This window comes from Eleutherodactylus coqui, chromosome 2, assembly GCF_035609145.1.
Source record: "Eleutherodactylus coqui strain aEleCoq1 chromosome 2, aEleCoq1.hap1, whole genome shotgun sequence".
Classification (NCBI taxonomy): Eukaryota; Metazoa; Chordata; class Amphibia; order Anura; family Eleutherodactylidae; genus Eleutherodactylus; species Eleutherodactylus coqui.
In genome coordinates, this window is record NC_089838.1 from 189,860,629 (window position 1) to 189,878,212 (window position 17,584).

General features: G+C 43.1%; 1 protein-coding gene across 3 annotated transcripts in view; it reads right to left on the reverse strand.

Moving 5' to 3' along the window:
- TAF3 (TATA-box binding protein associated factor 3) overlaps positions 1-17,584 on the reverse strand; it is a 103,867-nt gene that overhangs the window by 75,647 nt on the left and 10,636 nt on the right. For all 3 annotated transcript variants that reach the window (XM_066592091.1, XM_066592090.1, XM_066592089.1), the window contains exon 2: positions 12,270-12,512. In XM_066592091.1, the coding sequence (XP_066448188.1) occupies positions 12,270-12,512 (243 nt within the window). The remainder of the gene's footprint in view (positions 1-12,269; positions 12,513-17,584) is intronic.

Sequence of the window (17,584 nt, forward strand, 5' to 3'; positions counted from 1 at the left end):
GCGTAAATTTCTTTTGTGTGACCAAATTGTGCACGCAAAATACACTCTTGTGCACGACCCCATTAAAATCAATTGGTCCCATTTGTGGCTTATTGGGCGTGCAAATACAGTTGTACGAATCCGGCCTTACAAGCGTAATTTACGCCTAATTTTCTCAAATCTATATCGCATTCGCTCCTGAAAATACAGCCCAATGTCTGCGCAGGTTGGGAACAAAGGATCAAGTACAGTAGACATAAAAATGTCTATTCGTGGTTTCCCTTAATTCACTTCAGTAAATAATGGGAGGCATCAGCAGCTTTCACCCAGCCATGCACGCCAAAGTAAAAACACTGAATTCTAATTATCGCCAGACGTTTTCCAGCGTTTCTTAAAAGGGTTTTCTGAGTACTTATTTTATATAGTTTTGGGCTCCCCATGCTTAAAAAAGTTAAAGAAAAAAAATAAATACTCACCACAGCGTCAGACCGTTTTTGGCAGTCTGGCGCTGTGGCATCTGACAGGTGACATCCAGACTGATGTCCCCATAACCAGTCATGTGACTCAACAACGTAAAAGCCCTAAAGCAAATTTACAGGATGTTACTTATGATGTCCCTGCTGGCCTCCTACTGGCTGCAGCGGTCATGTGGGTAGACTCCCCACATTACTGCTGGGGCAAAACAGAGACCGGAGCGGAGGCCAGTGGTGGCACGAGACGAGAACATTATCCTCCCACTATATAAAGCACTTGTCAGGCCCCATATGGAATACTGCGCACAGTTCTGGTCACCGGTGCTCAGGAAAGATGTCACAGTGCTGGAGGGGGTTCAAAGAAGGGCAACTAAACTAATAAACGGAATGAAGGGACTGGAATACCCAGAGAGGCTATCCAAATTGGGATTATTTACCCTAGAAAAGAGACGGTTAAGGGTCGACCAAATAACTATGTATAAATACATTAGGGGACAATACAAGGATCTCTCCCATGATCTGTTTATATCCAGGACTGCGACAGTAACGAGAGGACATCCGCTACGTCTAGAAGAAAGCAGGTTTCATCGCCAACACAGAAAAGGGTTCTTTACTGTAAGAGCAGTGAGACTGTAGAAAATCCATAGAGGAGTTTAAGAGGGGACTAGATGTCTTTCTAGAGCGCTATGATAATACAGGATATAGACATTAGGTGACCAGCGGGTTGTTGATCCGGGTCTTGGAGTCAGGTAGGAACTTTTAGACATTGATCCAGGGATTATTCTGACTGCCATCATGGAGTCAAGAAGGAATTTTCCCTCCAAAATGAGGTAAATTGGCATTTGACTCATTTCCCTTCCTCTGGATCAACAAGGGGGGGTGGAAACAGGCTGAACTAGATGGACATTGCCCTCTTTCAGTCTAACATACCGTATATATTAAGAGTTTGGATTTCTCCATTTGGTGTAATGACTCTTATGAGAGTAGAACACTAGTGATAAAAAGCCCTTTGCAAGCACAAAAGTTTAGTTCACTGCAGTTGTTACTTTATTAGAGACCTGGAGCCTCAAGGAATTTGTACCGCAGTTGGAGAAACAAACCGGCACGATCTGCAAGAAACTGCTCTGTAATTAGATCATGTCGTACAGACATGCTTTACTTCAATCAAAGAAACTGATGATCCTATGAGTGGAGCTTTCTGTGGTCCCACATGGTGTATACGCTGGATATCCTCTGACATAGATTTACATGTGGAAAACAACCTAAAAAATGAGATTTCAAGAAGTCCTATCCACACGCTGCAGAAAAAAACTCTAAAAAGAGTGGGTTTCAAAAATTCCTTGGGAACAATGATACGAGAGACGAGCGGGACCTGCACCCCGAAGGCCCTTTTAGACACAACGATTTTGGCTAAAAAAAAAAAACAAAAAACAAAACAAAAGGTAAAAATCAAAATCACTGAGCCATCTTTTGAGCAATAATCGTTGTGTTTAACGGCACTGACATCGTGCAGTTTTCATTAAGCCGTCGCTGATTGCTGACCAACATTAACCCTATTTAGGGATTCACAGCGGGATACAGTTGATACTATTGTATCCTGCTCCCTGAAGACAGGCAGGGTGTGAAGAACACAGCTGGCTAGCTGTGTTCTTCATCCCCCGCAGGGTGCTCCCAGCAGGGAACACCTGGATGCAGTAGAAAAGTGGCCCCGCCTGTTTTCTGCATTTTCCACTCAGAACGCAAGGTGATTGCTCAACCTTTGAGCGATCACCTTGTGTTGTAAAAAAAAGCACACAATGGTTATCACTCAAAAAAAAAAAAAAAAAATCGCGTCTAAACCGGGCTTTAGGCTCTGCTGACACAGGGCATAATTGCTGCAGAATTTCCATGCAGACTTTCTGCAGGGACATTCCGCCCGTGGCTGTTTATCCCGGGGGATTAGAAAGTAAGTACATTTGGGGATTCACTGCGGATTTGAAGGTTAACCCCTTAGTGATGGCCCTATAGTGTTTTTACATCTTGCTGTTGCAGGACGTGTATGGAGGGAGATAGCGCCGCTATCTCTCTCTCCATACAGCACGGGTGTCAGCTGTTTATTATACCTGACACCTGCAGACAATAGCCGCAATCAGCGGATCTCGGCTATTAACCCTTTAAATGCCGCTGTCAATTCCGACAGTGGCATTTAAATCCCCTAAACGATGTTCAGGGGTCCCGTTCGCCGCCCCCCCCCCCCCCCCCACGGTGAGATCGGAGGGAGTCATGCAGGTGTCATGGCAGCCGGGGGCCTTCTGAAAGGCCTCAGGGCTGCCTTAGCAGACTGCCTATCAAGCCATCCCTGTGGGGTGGCTTGATAGACTGCCTGTCAAAAAGCAGTATGACGTAATGCATTACGTCATACTGCAGGAGCAATCAAAGCATCGCTGGTTGTAGTCCTCTAGGAGGACTAAAAGAAAGTGTAGAAATAAGATCAATAAAGTTTTAGTAATTATAAAAATTTTAAAAAAGTAATACAAGTTTAATAAACCCCCCTTTTGCCATATTTGCAATAAAAAAAAAATCTAAATAAACCAAAAATACGTGCTTGGTATTGCTGCGTCCGTAAAAGTCCGATCTATCAAAAGTAATGTATTATTTACCCCGCACGGTGAACGTGGTCCAAAACAAAAAACAAAGAACGCCCGAAATGCACTTTTTGGTCACCCTATCTGAGAAAAAATGTAATAAAAAGCGATCAAAAAGTCAATTGTATGCGAAAATGGTACCAACAGAAACGACAGGACGTACCGCACAAAATGAGCCCTCACATAACGGTCGACAGAAAAATTAAAAAAAAAGTTACTGTGTGCAGAAAATGGACACAGAAAATAATTTTTAAAAATTAAATATCTTTTAAAAAAATACAAGTAGTACAGAAAAAAAAAATACACTATAAGTTTGGTATCGTAGTAATCGTACTGACCCATAGCATAAAGTTATCATGTCACCGTTGTTGCAGTTTGTACGCCGTAGAAACAGGACGAACCATAAGATGGTGGAATGTCTTTTTTTTTCCATTTCTCTCCACTTAGAATTTTTAAAAGTTTTTCAGTACATTATATGGTACAATAAATAGTACCATTGAAAAATACAACTCGTCCAAAAAACAGGCCCTCATACAGCAATGTAAATAAAAGGAGCTACGATTTTTTAAAAGGGAAGAGGAAAAAACGAAAATGGAAAAAAAGCAAAAAAGCTCTGTCACTAAGAGGTTAAATCCAAGGAGGTAGGTGTGTGTGTGTACATCCGGAAAAAAAGAAAAAAAAAGAAAACAAAAAAAAAAAACAAAAAAAAAACCGCACTCTACGATCTCCTGCAAGCCATTTAAAAACAAAAACAAAAGCACAATTTAATGATTACTCGCAGTGCATCCGCTGCAGAAATCCACATGAAAAGTCTGAGTGTCGTGGACGTGAGGCCTTAGGCCTCACGTCCATGGCACAAATTGCTTTTGCAAATCCGAGCGGGTCTCCCGTGCGTGCGATCCGCGCTCATAGGAAATCATTGGGCATCTGCAGGTAATTAAATACCTGTGGATGTCATTTTCCCCCGTCCCGAGCGCATCCGCTGTGCAGAAGAAAGAAGATCCGAACTGCACAGAGGAGAGCCCCGCAGCACTTGGACAGGTGAGTATACTGTATTTTTTGGCCTAATGTCTGCGGACCGGGTGGAATCCGTTGCGAGATTCTGCACAGGGAAACCATGTGCGTCCGTGGACATGAGGCCTTACACTTACAGACCATTAACCTCTACCTCGTACAATATGTTAGGTTGTTTCTAGCATTCTTTGTTTATACTCGTGTTCTGTTTGTTATACTAACCTAGGGTACTTTGTACTTCCCTAAAGTGCCTATATGCCCTTGCATGGGGTCACTGAAGCAGGGTGTTGCCATTTCTTAATTTAAAACACAATAAATATGTTTGGAATCTAAAAATACAAAATAGGAGACCTAACATAGCGGAAGGGAACTAGAAGCTTTATTTTCCTTTTTAAAGCTACTGAAATCAATGAGGAAAACGCCAAACCTTTAATTCCATTTCCCTGCTCCGAATACAGAACAGAGACAAATGTCATTAAAACATTAAAAGACCAGAAAACAAAAACTTTCATTTTCAATTGGAAACATGAAAAGGAAGGAGTCTAGGGCTTTGATCCATGAGCCTTAGTGGTCTGCTGGAAAGGAGTGATGCACTGACCTAGCAGGTCTAACCACACTTCCCATAGCAGCTACTCGCACATCGAGGAATCTTCAGGAAATGAGATGTGAATTTCTCTCCCTTCCTGAGTTTAGCAGCATGGTGTGCACTGGTCAGAAGCCATTATATTCAGGGACTATTCCCAAGTGCTTCTGTCAGGAGCAATTGGCAATGAAGTCAGAAGAAAAGCATTAGGAGCGCTGCAAGTAAAAAAAAGTAGTTTGAAAAGGATCTGTTTGTGTAGAACTCTGCATATACTCAAACAAATGGCCACTTCATGTCAGAAAAACAGCAACTTGTAGCAGGATCCTAATTAGGTTGGAAAGAGAAACCCCTCCTGACAAGAACACCCACTGGTGCAGAGGCGGCAGGGGAAGAGACCACTTGGAATCTTCACAAAGAAAAAACTATTCCGCTCTAGAACAAAAGTCTTCCCATAGTTTCATTTGATACTTGCCCTAGCTGTGTGAGCAGTTTACTGATGCCAGCCGCAGACCAATGTACTCTACAATAAGGCAGGGTTCACACAGGGCGGATTCCCGTCGGAAATCTCACGGTTTGGCCGCAGCAAAAACCGCGAGAGTTCCGCCGGGAGAACCGCCGCGGCGGCTTTGAAGCGGCCCGGCCGCATGCTTTTCCGTTGCGGCCGGCGCTCCCACAGAGGAAAGCGTGGCCGCGACGTAAATAAACACAAAAACGAAAGTAAACAGACATGCTGCTTCCTTTGAAACCGCGGCTGCCACAGCCGCGGTTTCAACCGGATTTACTGCAGATTAGCCGTCCCGTGTGGACGTGGTTTCTGAGAAATCTCGTCCACATGGCTGACTAATCCCGAGATTAGCGGCCGCGGGCGGATCTGCTGCGGCAAAACCGCCCTGTGAGAGCCCAGCCTAAAGGTTTCCTGCAACAAGCCACAAACCTGGTCATTTGTGTTCGGGAATCTTAACCCCTTAGTGACCAAGCCTGTTTGCGCCTTAATGACCAGGCCAAATTTTTGAAATCTGACGTGTGTACTTTAACATAGAATAACACCGTAAAAGTTTTGCATGTCCCAGTAATTCTGATATTGTTTTTTTGCCACATGTTGTACTTCATTTAGGTGGTAAAAATAGGGCAATAGAATTTGTGTATATTTATTAAAAGTGCCAAAACTGGGGGGGGGGGGGGGGAATTGTAATTTATTTCAAATTCCAACTGCAAAACCTCAAATATGTGCAAACATGCTGTACAAATTTTTGCTAAGATATATATTTCCATCTGTTTACCTTATTCTGGATGCACATTTGAAAAACTTCAGTTTTTTTTTTAACAATTTAGAAGATGTGCAAATTTAACATTGATTAACATTTTGAGGAACATTTTGTTTTCCTACACGAGGCCAAGATTACAAAGGCTGATAGGTGTCAGAATGATAGATACCCCACAAATGGCCCCATTGTAAAAAATACACATCTTAATATGTTCACTGAGGGGGGTCAGGAGTCTTTTGACCCCAGAGTTTCTTTTCAGGAATTAATGCAATTTAGAGGAGAAAAAAATAAAACTTCATATTTTTGCAAATATGTCATTTACAAAGGGGCACTTTTTTTCTGCAGTGCACCCGAAAATGAGGATTTGCACCCAAAATGGCTACCCCCATTTGTCCTGTGCTCAGAGACATACCCATTGTGGCCCTAATCTTATGTCTCTATAAACAACAGGCCCCAAACTGAAAGAAGCAGCCGGTGGCTTTCAGAACAGTCATTTTGCTTGAAGGTGATTTAGGCCCCATTACCCACTTGTAGAGCCCTTAAGCGGCCAAAACGATAGAGAACCCCCACAAATGACCCCATTTTAAAAATTAGATCCCTTAATGAATTCATCTAAGGGTGCACTGCGTATCTTGATGCCACAGTTTTTGAATATAAGCAAAGCAGAAGGAAAAAAAACACGATTTTCATTTTTTTGGCAAATGTGTCATTTTAAAAACATTTTTTTTTGTACAGCATACACATGAAGACTTGCACCCCAAAATGGATCCCCGTTTGTTCCATGTTCAGAAACATACCCACTGTGGCTCTAATATTATGTCTTGATGCACAACAGGGCTCAAACCGAAAGGAGCATTAAACTTCAACTGTGTTTTAACTTTTATGTAATCGCCATTATCCATCGGATAACGGCGATCACATGACCGGGGACCGCTCACTGCAGCCCACGGTCACTGCTCCAGGCTCTTGGCTACCTTTAGTAGCCAGGAGCAAGGAGACTTTAAATTTCCCGGGCCCTCCCCATCTTCTGCGCTTGTGTCTGCCATTTTGCAGATGGGTGCATGCGCCGAAGTTGGGGCAAGGTCGGCAGATAAAGATCCTGTTGGGGGGACATCACTGGAGGCCTAAGGTAAGCAATTTCACCTCCCCTCACGGTTTAGATTTTTTTTTTTACTTTTACGCGATCACCGTTTGCTATTGGAAAACAGTGATCATATGATCAGGGACCGCATACTGCGGCCCCCTGTGGAATCCTCAGACTCTTGGCTATGTTTGGTAGCCAGGAGCAGGGAGATTTAAAAATTATCCTGGCATTCCTCGGCTTTTGGACATGCGTTCACCATTTTGGCGTCAGGAGTGTGCACACAAGCCGTGGTGAGGTCTGCAGGGAAATCTAGGGGCCTTAGGTACATAATTGCATCTACCCTCAGATATAATCCATGAGGAGAGATGAAACAAACTTTTTTTTTTAACTTTACATGATCGCTGTTATTCATTGGATAGCAGTGATCATGTGACCAGGCACCGCATACAGCGGCTCCTGGTGATATCTCTCTGCTCTCAGCTACACATGGGAGCCAGAGAGATTTTATATTTTCCCGGCCACGCGTCCTTCTGATTACGCGCCCGACGTATGATGTCTGGCGCGCACGCACAAAAGCCGCCGTTGAGAGCAGGAGGCCACAACAGCCACGGGACATTGCGGAGGATGGGGATGAGTACTTTCAGCTGAATCTTTAACTTATTTACTTTTTATTGAGCTTCATATGATCGCCGGCAATCATGTGACTGGGGGGGGGGGGGGGCGGCAGGGGTGCAGCTACAACAACACATATACATACGAAAACAAACAGGTCCCTTTAAGTAGTCATTAATATTAATACAGTGAAATGAGGTGTGAAAAATTAGCCAGAAAAAAGGCCAAATTCAAAATAAATACAAAAGACAAAAAGAACAAATAAATTATCCAAGAATAAGTTGCCAAACACAAAGCTTACATAAGAAAAATTGAGTCATGTGGTTGTAGTAACACTAGAGGGCGCTCCTGTGGAAATTCTATGTAGATAATACAATACTACTACTACGGTACAAAAGAAATGTGACAGAAAACAGAACAATCAGATTACGTTTATAATGTGAAGAAAAAGACACTATACTGCACAGTGCAGAGACACAATCCAACTGTGAATAGGAGAGGAGATTGTGATCACAGCATGATATACAAGGAAGTAATACCCATGTACAGAAGATATTAAAAAGCCATTAGTTTTGAATTTTTTTAGTCAACATAGCTATTTGGGGGCTTGTTTTTTGCATGGCAAACTGTTGCTTTTATTGGTACCATTTTTATGGGTACATATAGTGTATTATAAAATACATGTATATATAGTGTATTATAAAATATATATAGTGTATTATAAAATATATATAGTGTATTATAAAATATATATAGTGTATTATAAAATATATATAGTGTATTATAAAATTATCGTTGCATTCCAAGTCCATTAACTTATATTTTTCCATGGACGGAGTTCTGTGAGTGACTAGTCGTAGTTTTTATTGGTACCATTTTGGGGGTACATAATGAACAAAATAAGCATCTTGGCTCAGTTTTTTACATTACTTTTATGTTTTTAAACACTTTTTATGTCCCTGCAGAGGCCTTGAACTATAAAAGCTCAGATCAGCATGATAATGCATTGCAGCACTTCTGTACTGCAATGCATTATCATTTGCATAAAAGATCACAGGCCATGGTAGGCCTATACATTGGTGTATGACATATAGTTACAATGGCAACCCATTGGCCCTCCATGGAGGGCTGATGACGGCACGGAGCGTGTGCTCCCTCTGTCAACCCTTTAATGTACATGGCTTGCGGAATGTAAGGGGTTAAGAGTGGGGATCAGGGTTCTAATTGTAGGGTACTAATGGACTCCCATGGCAGCTAGAAGTCTGATAAAGGTCTCCATGTCTGCCATGTAACTCAGCCTATTAGACCCCATTTCAGGGTCAAAGAGTCTGCTGTCATAAGCTTAGTAAGATCCAAATCTTCAAGTCCAGTTCAAAACCCCCCAAAATTGTGCTAAAAACAGTCACTAAAGTTTCATTTAAAAGAAAAAAAAAACAACCAATTTTTTCTTTTAAAGCCTATTTTTTCCTGCATAATAAATGTATAATGTATAACATACCAGAAGAAAAAAAAAACAAACACAAAACAGGTATTACTGTGTTCGTAATGACCCAGACAATGAAAATAGTTATTTAGCTCGCATGGTGAACGGCAAAAAAATCATTTTAAAAGGTAATGACAGAATTGCCATTTTTCTTTTGTTCACCTCCCCAAAAAATCATAATAAAAAGCAATCCAAAAGTCTTATGTACCTCAAAATGGTACTAACAGAAACTGCAACTCTCCCTGCAAAAGACAAGACCTCCTATAGCTCAGTTTCTGGAAAAATAAAAATCTTATTGGTCTTAGAGTTGGACAATGCAGATTCAAATTTTCTTTAAAAACGTAGGACCTATGCATTCCTATGTAACAGCACAGAGAACACAGTGATAACACGGAGGACAGATGATGTACCGTAGTACAGCAGATGTGACCTGCAGTCCTATGTAACAGCACAGAGAACACAGTGATCACACTGAGGACAGACGATGTACTGTAGTACAACAGATGTGACCTGCAGTCCTCTGTAACACCACAGATAACACACAGTAACATGTTCAATAACATGTTAAATGTTCATTTATTCTCTACAGTGGTCTTTTATTGTCATTATTGTTATTGTTTTTGATATTAAAGACCATATTTATTCTCCATTAAATGTGGTTTGGTGTGATTTTTGGAATGTCCAGAATACATTAATTGGATTTACATTGATTCCTATGGAAATAATTACCTTGAGTAAAGCCGATTGTTTTCAGATGGGTTACCAACGTTAGTAGAGGTTTTACTGTACTTGCATTCTTTTGTTGTTTTACCACTGAAAACCAAGTTTAAAGTGGCTGCCACTAGGGGTCTCCCTTCCAGCAGCTTTGCAATCCGCTGCCTATTATCAGATATTTAGCTGTTATAGTAACATGAACATGGGAACACTGCTAGTTACTATATGTAACAGAGTGCAGTCATTCAGATGATTCTTTGCAGGGCTATACAAGGCAGCATGGGAAGTGTGGGATAGGAAGCTCTGGGCAGTGTAGTACTGGCAGGCTTAGGACAACCCATCCCTCCCCATGTGCAACTGGATAGCAAAAAGCTGGGCAGCAATAATAATAAAAAAAAAAAAAAAGTCAAATCTACATGGAAAACCTAATTGATAGAGCTTTTAAACTTAATGCAAAAAACAGCAAAGCAGCCAATGAAGGGCTGTTTTTGAAAGATTTTTAAAATTCAGGTATGCTTTAACCCCTTGAGTGGCAGGTTTCCTACCACCCTGTCATGCCCACCAGGGCAGGTTTTTTAAAATGGTCTAATCATTGAATTTCAACTAGTTTTGCAGTTGCATCTCAAGAGCCATAACTTTTTCATTTTTCCATTGACATGGCCATATAAGGGCTTGTTTTTTGCGGGACAAGTTGTGATTTTTTAAACAGGGGGGAGGAAAAAAAGAAATGGGGAAAAAAGAAAAAAGGGGCCATGTCATTAAGGGGTTAAATAATGTATTAACTTCCTTCTCTGGGTCATTACGACGCACATGGATACCACATGTGTGATTGTATTTTTGATTTTTTACAAAGTAAAGGGAGACAAGTGTTTTTTTATTTTTTTAATAATTTTTTAACTTTTTTTTTTTTAATTTTTTAAAAAATTTTTATTTTTTTTTTGTCCCTTTTGGGGACTTCCACAGGGACCCATCAGGACCCCTGATCACATTCCAGGGGTCCGATGGTGACAGCCCTTTACATGCTGCAGTGACAGCCCTTTACATGCTGCAGTCACATAGACTGCAGCATGTAAAGGGTTAACACAGCAGAGATCGGAGGTTTTCTCTGATCTCTGCTGTAAGAGCTAGTACCTAGCTGTCCTCTGACAGCCAAGCAGCAAGCTTTCCCTGCCACAGAGACCATCGGCTTGCTTCTGACAAGCCGATGGTCTCTATGGCAACCTGTAAACAAAGCAGGACATTGCCGACATGCCGGCAATATCTTCTGCTGTTTTTTCAAAGCCCTTGCTTTGTTCTCTGTGGGACTGTGCAGGCAGAGCACACTGTCACAGCTTGTGGCATTGTGCTCTGCAGCGCCCATAGTGATACATAGCCCGGAAATCTTCCGGGCTATGTTGCTATGAGCAGTGGAGCTCGTCACGGAACTTTTCCGGGCGTGCCACTCAAGGGGTTAAAGGGCACCTGTAACCATCTCACCCCTAAAATCACTATTAGCTGGCAGGGGATGGAAACTGATCACTTCTAATGCCAGCTCTTTTCCTCATGAGCCCTTGCATTAAAAGAGGTCTAGGGGCGCATGATGAGAACATGGTTCTTCCTCTTTACAAATCACTGGTTAGACCACACATGGAATATTGTGCGGTTTTGGGCACTGGTACTCAATGAGAACATATCAGAGCTTGAGCAGGTACAAGGGCGGGCAACTAAAGTAATACATGGAATGGGCGGACTACAATACCCAGAATTGGGGTTATTTAGTTTAGAAACAAAAAGACAGCTGACGGGGGGCCTAATAACTATGTATAAATATATCATGGCACAATACAGAGATCTCTCTTATCTATTTATACCCAGGATTGTAACAAGGGGCACCCTCTACATTTAGAGGAAAGAAAGTTTCTACACCAACATAAAAGGGGGTTCTTTACTGTAAGAGCAGTGAGACTGTCTAATAGAGACTCTTCATACATGATTATACACAACAGTACAGTAGTGTTCTATAGAGAACAGGTGCAGACATCTGGAAGCAGCGCCCTCTACTGTTCTACAGCTAGGTGGAGACTAATTATTCACCTAGCAACACAGCAAGGGTGTTTTTTTTTTTTTTTTTAAACAACAAATGTACAGAATAGGCTGATAAAAACTATAGCAAAAACGATTAGAATTGCCTATTCCGCACATTTAGATAGAAAAAGGAAGAAAAAAGGCTGGGCACTCTAAGAAGATTGTTTGTATTTCCAGTGACAAATCACAGAGCAGTGCCGTAGCCGTTCAAGCTATGGGGGCCTTTCAATCAGCGGTGGTCCCAGATCTCATATGACATCTATGGCGCATTAAACAATCATGTTAAGAGCAGTTGTACGTCAGTATAATGTGCGGGTCTGTAATATAGCAATAGGAATATTGTAAGACGTTACAGTAAGGAAGCAAAAAAATACCTTCTTGTGAAGACACAATAAGTGGCAAGTAGTCTGGTATGTATTCCTTCCGGTCTTCAAGATCTTTGCTTCCAGGAGGAGGAAACTGCAGCACATTATTCTTGCTAACAGGAAAGGACGGGATCTGATTTGGGAAGGTGACGGGTTCAATATTATGAATATAGTCTTCCAGTTCATGGAGATTCACCCCCATTAGCTTAAAAGCTTGTCCTACGTCATCCAGAAGTGGGTCGGACCGGCCATCTAGAAGGCAAAAGCCAAAATCAATGATTTAATAGAAGCACTAATTAGAGTTGGCAAGCAATTATTCAAAACGCCAGGAAGCAGAGATGCAGTATCACTAGTGTGGGGGAAAATGAAAGCTTGAGTTAACCCATTCAAGGCATGACGACAAGTAAGCATGTCATGAGTGACCGGTAGTAGCTACAACATGCCAAGCATGCTCATCATGCCATTGTGTGGGCAGTGCCACTATATCTGTGTGACCAAGAACTGGACAGCTGTTGTGATACGCAGCTGAAGCCAACTCGGACGGTGGTGATCAAAGACATCAAAGACCCTTGCCATTTATGCCAAGAGTAATATCGATCACAGAACACAAGGGCAGTGATCAATGCCCATACCATTTATGCCCGGACACAGTCCTCTGCAGGGTTGTGGCATACTTAGAGCAAAGGCTGCTGATAAATGGCCAATAATTGGGAATATAAAACTAAAAACTGAATGACAGCCTTTCCATGAGCCCCTTCACTTTTGATAAGGAGAGCCGAAACAAACCCATTTATATCTGAAGGGGAACAGCACTCTGCTCAGCTGTTTTGCCCCTTTGATCCAGCAACTGATTAGCTTAGTCATCAGCACCCGGACCCCCACAAATCACCAGAACATGTCAGAAGATTATAAACGATTGGTGCGCTTTAGGGTTCATATTATGAGTAACTGCAGGGGTTCCCCAAGAATGACTACTGGTGCTGCAGCCTGTGATAATAAACCGATCCTAGGGCCCAATGGCACCCTGCTCATTCCCATTAGGCTGACTGGCACCACCAGTGTAGTCTTATGGTCCTTTTACACGGGCTCAGAACTCGTTTGCCTGACGGAAGCGCTGGTGATGTCATCAGCAGCTCGTTAGCACTCCGGCAGCCCATTTACACAGGATGATTATCGTTGATTATTGCAGTACTCGGGCACTTATCCTCTGTAATATACTGAGCAGTCTGTCTTTAACCCCTTAGTGACCGGCCTATCGTCTTTTTACATCCTGCAGTGGCAGGACATGTATAAAGGGAGACTGCGGCGCAATCTCCCTCCATACATCACAGGCGCCAGCTATTTCCTACAGCAGCGGGAAAATCACAGCACGTCCTATTCTAGTACGAGGCACACACGAATGGCTTCAATTGCCATCAATGAAAGCAGTCTGTGCCGCTGCGAGTCGCAGCGGATCAGCATCATCGCGGCGCGGCTCCCTACACTGCGCATGTGCGGCGGCACACCCGCACAACAGATAGAGAAGACAACTGACAGGTGCGTGGGTGTGACCGCCGGGGCACAGGGTCCGATTCTGCTGTGAGATTCTGCTGTGAGATTTCGCAGCTGGAATCCGACCCGGCTGTGGGCATGAGCCCGTAATGTACGTGTCCCGATGGTTAGAAGCAATCTAGTACACAATGCACATTTAAAAATAAGGAACAGATTATTGTAATCAACAGTATGACACTTAGAACCAGGGACTCCTTATAGACCGTCTACAGTCAAGTGTTTTGTTTTTTTTGTACTGCAAACTCCCAATTGCTACTATGGACTTTGTCTCCCCCTAGTGGATTAATCAAAAGGCTGTTCTTGCAACCATCTAGCTCAGGGGTGCACACTCCAGTCCTCAGGGACCCCCAACAGGTCATGTTTTCAGTATACCCTATAGTAAGAACACCTGTGGCACCGACAATAATTACATCACCTGTGATGAGGAAATCTTGAAAACATGACCTGTTGGGGTGCCTTGAAGACTGGAGTTGTGCAACTCTGAGCTACCGTGTTTCCCAGAAAAGAAGACCCTGTCTTATATTAATTTTTGCCCCAAAAGAGGCACTAAGTCTTATTTTACTTGCCTAGCATGCTCGATCTGGGTCCTCCGGCAGCTTTGCCGTGCATCCTGCAGTCCTCATTCACCCACAGATGATCACTTCCTGGTTATGGGATTCATAAATCCTGCCCCTAGGAAGCGATCGCTCTGATTGGATCTCAAGCTCTGCTCAGCCAATCAATGCAGCACTCTGTGAACCAATACATTGGCTGTGATTGGCTTAGCAGCGGTCGCGGAACCAATCACAGTCGCCGCATTGTGGAGGCGGGATCTATGAATTGGCTGAGCCGCAGCATTGATTGGCCAATTCATAAATCCCACCTTCACAACGTGACGGCTGTGATTGGTTCTTTGACTGCTGTTCAGTATTTTCTATTTTTCTGCAAGTACGCAGAAATCTCACCCATTTGTTTGCAATAGGTGAGAAAAAAAAATAAGTCACAGTGCACTCAGTGAGCTTTCAGGGATATATTGCCCCCTTCGTCAAGCTATTGAATGCAATAGAGGGGGCGAGATATCCCCGAAAGCTTGCTGCAACGTCATGCATTTTTGTTATCCATTAAAAGGTATCATATCTACAAGATTACTTGGTTTCTCTCACTGAGAACAATCACACTTTGCTCTACTGGCTAGCACTGTACCAAACCTTTTTTCGTTTTACATTGCACTCATACGCACATGAAATTAAGTTTTTCCTATTGAAAATACAGGTGACTTTTCTTTTTTACGTGTATGAAAGTCAAATGTTCAGCAACGCAATTTTCCTGCAAATCGCAACACACTCAAAGAGAATATCACAATTTTACAAGAATGATATCGGTCCAGGTTTCTCGGACCAATATCACTCTTGCCCATGTGAAGGCACCTTAACTTGTATTCTGTTCATTTAAACCTCTGCACATTCTGATCTTAGAGGTGCAGTGGGAGGTCCCATCAGCTGCAGGTACAGTCATACATAGAACCATAGAATGGTAGAGTTGGAAGGGACCTCCAGGGTCATCGGGTCCAACCCCCTGCTCAGTGCAGGATCACTAAATCATCCCAGACAGATATTTGTCCAGCCTTTGTTTGAAGACTTCCATTGAAGGAGAACTCACCACCTCCCGTTGTAACCTGTTCCACTCATTGATCACCCTCACCGTCAGAAGGTTTTTTTTCTAATATCTAATATGTGTCTCCTCCCTTTGTTTCATCCCATTGCTTCTAGTTTTTCCTTGTACAAATGAGAATAGGGCTGATCCCTCTACAGTATGACAGCCCTTCAGATATTTGTAGACAGCTGTTAAGTCTCCTCTCCTTTTTTGCAAGCTGAGGATTCCCAGATCCTTTAACCGTTTTTCATAGGACATGATTTGCAGACCGCTCACCATCTTGGTAACTCTTCTCTGAACTTGCTCTAGTTTGTCTATATCTTTTTTAAATTGGGGTGCCCAGAACTGAACACCGTATTCCAGATGAGGTCTGACTAAGGAAGAGTAGAGGGGTAAAATTGCCTCACGTGATCTAGACTCTATGCTTCTCTTAATAGATCTCAGAATGGCGTTTGCCTTTTTGCTGCTGCATCACATTGTTGACTCATCTTCAGTCTGTGATCAATTCGTATACCCAAGTCTTTTTCACATGTGCTGCTGCTTAGCCCAATACCTCCCATTTTGTATGTTTTTTTAATTTTCATGCCCAGATGTAGGACTGCTATTTCTCCTTGTTAAATACCACTCTGTTCGTCTCCACCCACTGATCAAGCTTGTCCAGAACTTTTTGAATCCTCTATCTTCTGTAGTGTTAGCTGAATCATGTTGCTGCGAATTTTCATCTGCTCACGGAATACGCAATTTGTACTCGTGAGTGTGAAGGAAAATTCGGAAATACATGCCTTTCAATGCCCACCGATCTTTCACACAGACTGCGATAGCAAAATCCACAATTCAAAACTGGTCGTGTGAAATCAACCTTATATTGATTCTTTCCCTACAAACCTAAATAGCAATCTGCCAAGCAACTCCTGCTCTATACGAAAGGAATGCTCTGACCAAAAGCATGCTCCTGACTCCTCCCCTATAAGGCCTCCTGCAGACGGGTGGAATCTCGGTGGGATTTCCCGCAGAATTTCCGCCCGTGCCCGCTGCCATAGGATTGCATTAGATAATACAGTCCTATGCCCAGAGCCATGATTTGTCCGTGTGAAAACACGTGCGAGAAACAAAAATGCGGCATGTTCTATTTCTGTGCAGGGCTCGCAGAGGCCCGCACAGAAACGTCCCTAGTGACGCGCCGGCTCCTCTCTGCGCATGCGCCAGCCGGCACATAGCAGAGCTGGGAGACGCAGGAGCAGGTGAGCCGCACTGGTCACTGCATGGGCACCGATCAGATCCCGCTGCGAGAATTCTCGCAGCGGGATCCGACCTGGCCGTCTGCAGGCGGCCATAATGCACTAAGAAATCCCGCTATATCCTCTGGGCGCCAACAGGTCGGACTTGCTTTATTTTATTATCAAAGTTGTAATCTGTATATATCTGGAGTTCCCCCTTTGCTATGCCTAAACCTCCAATCGCAAATCTGGCAGAAAAGGTAACTATATTTTAAAGTTCACTAGCAAGATGGCATCAAATCCTTCCGTACTAGATGATTTTTCTTGACCCTCGGGCCTGGACTTCACTTTAGTCTGCAGCAGCTTCTCTGGATCCAACGATGCACACTCAATCACCCCACCTAGTCTAGAGGCCTCTTTACTGGTACAATACCAAACATTCTTTATAATGTATTATCCAAGCTCCCCGAAGACCTAGGCAAGGAAAAAACAGAACTTGGTACCCAATACTGCTGTCCTGCAGTTGATTCTCATAGCAAAGACCTGGAATTGCTATAGAATGAGATTCATGCTCTAAATAAACTGGATGACTCTGAAAAGCATGCCCATAATGTGCAGATTGCATCTATGGGGCTGCCCAAATCAACTGCACAGCCACAGCCCTGTTTTAAGAATTGCTGCCCAATATCCCAGTTGAGTGGCTTGAAATGCATTGAATCCAATGGGCACTGCGGCCAGCAGGGAGCTGGTGGCTGTGAGCGATGCCAGCGATACAGCACTGGAGCAAACCTTCACTGGGACACGCTGTTGGGCATTGTTTGCCTGGCAGCTCGTCCCATGTAAGCGGGCCCTAAGTGTATGCCAGATAGGCCCCTCTGTGATCCTGCTTATCAAGTCCCAATAGAAGAACCAATTAGTCTCTGT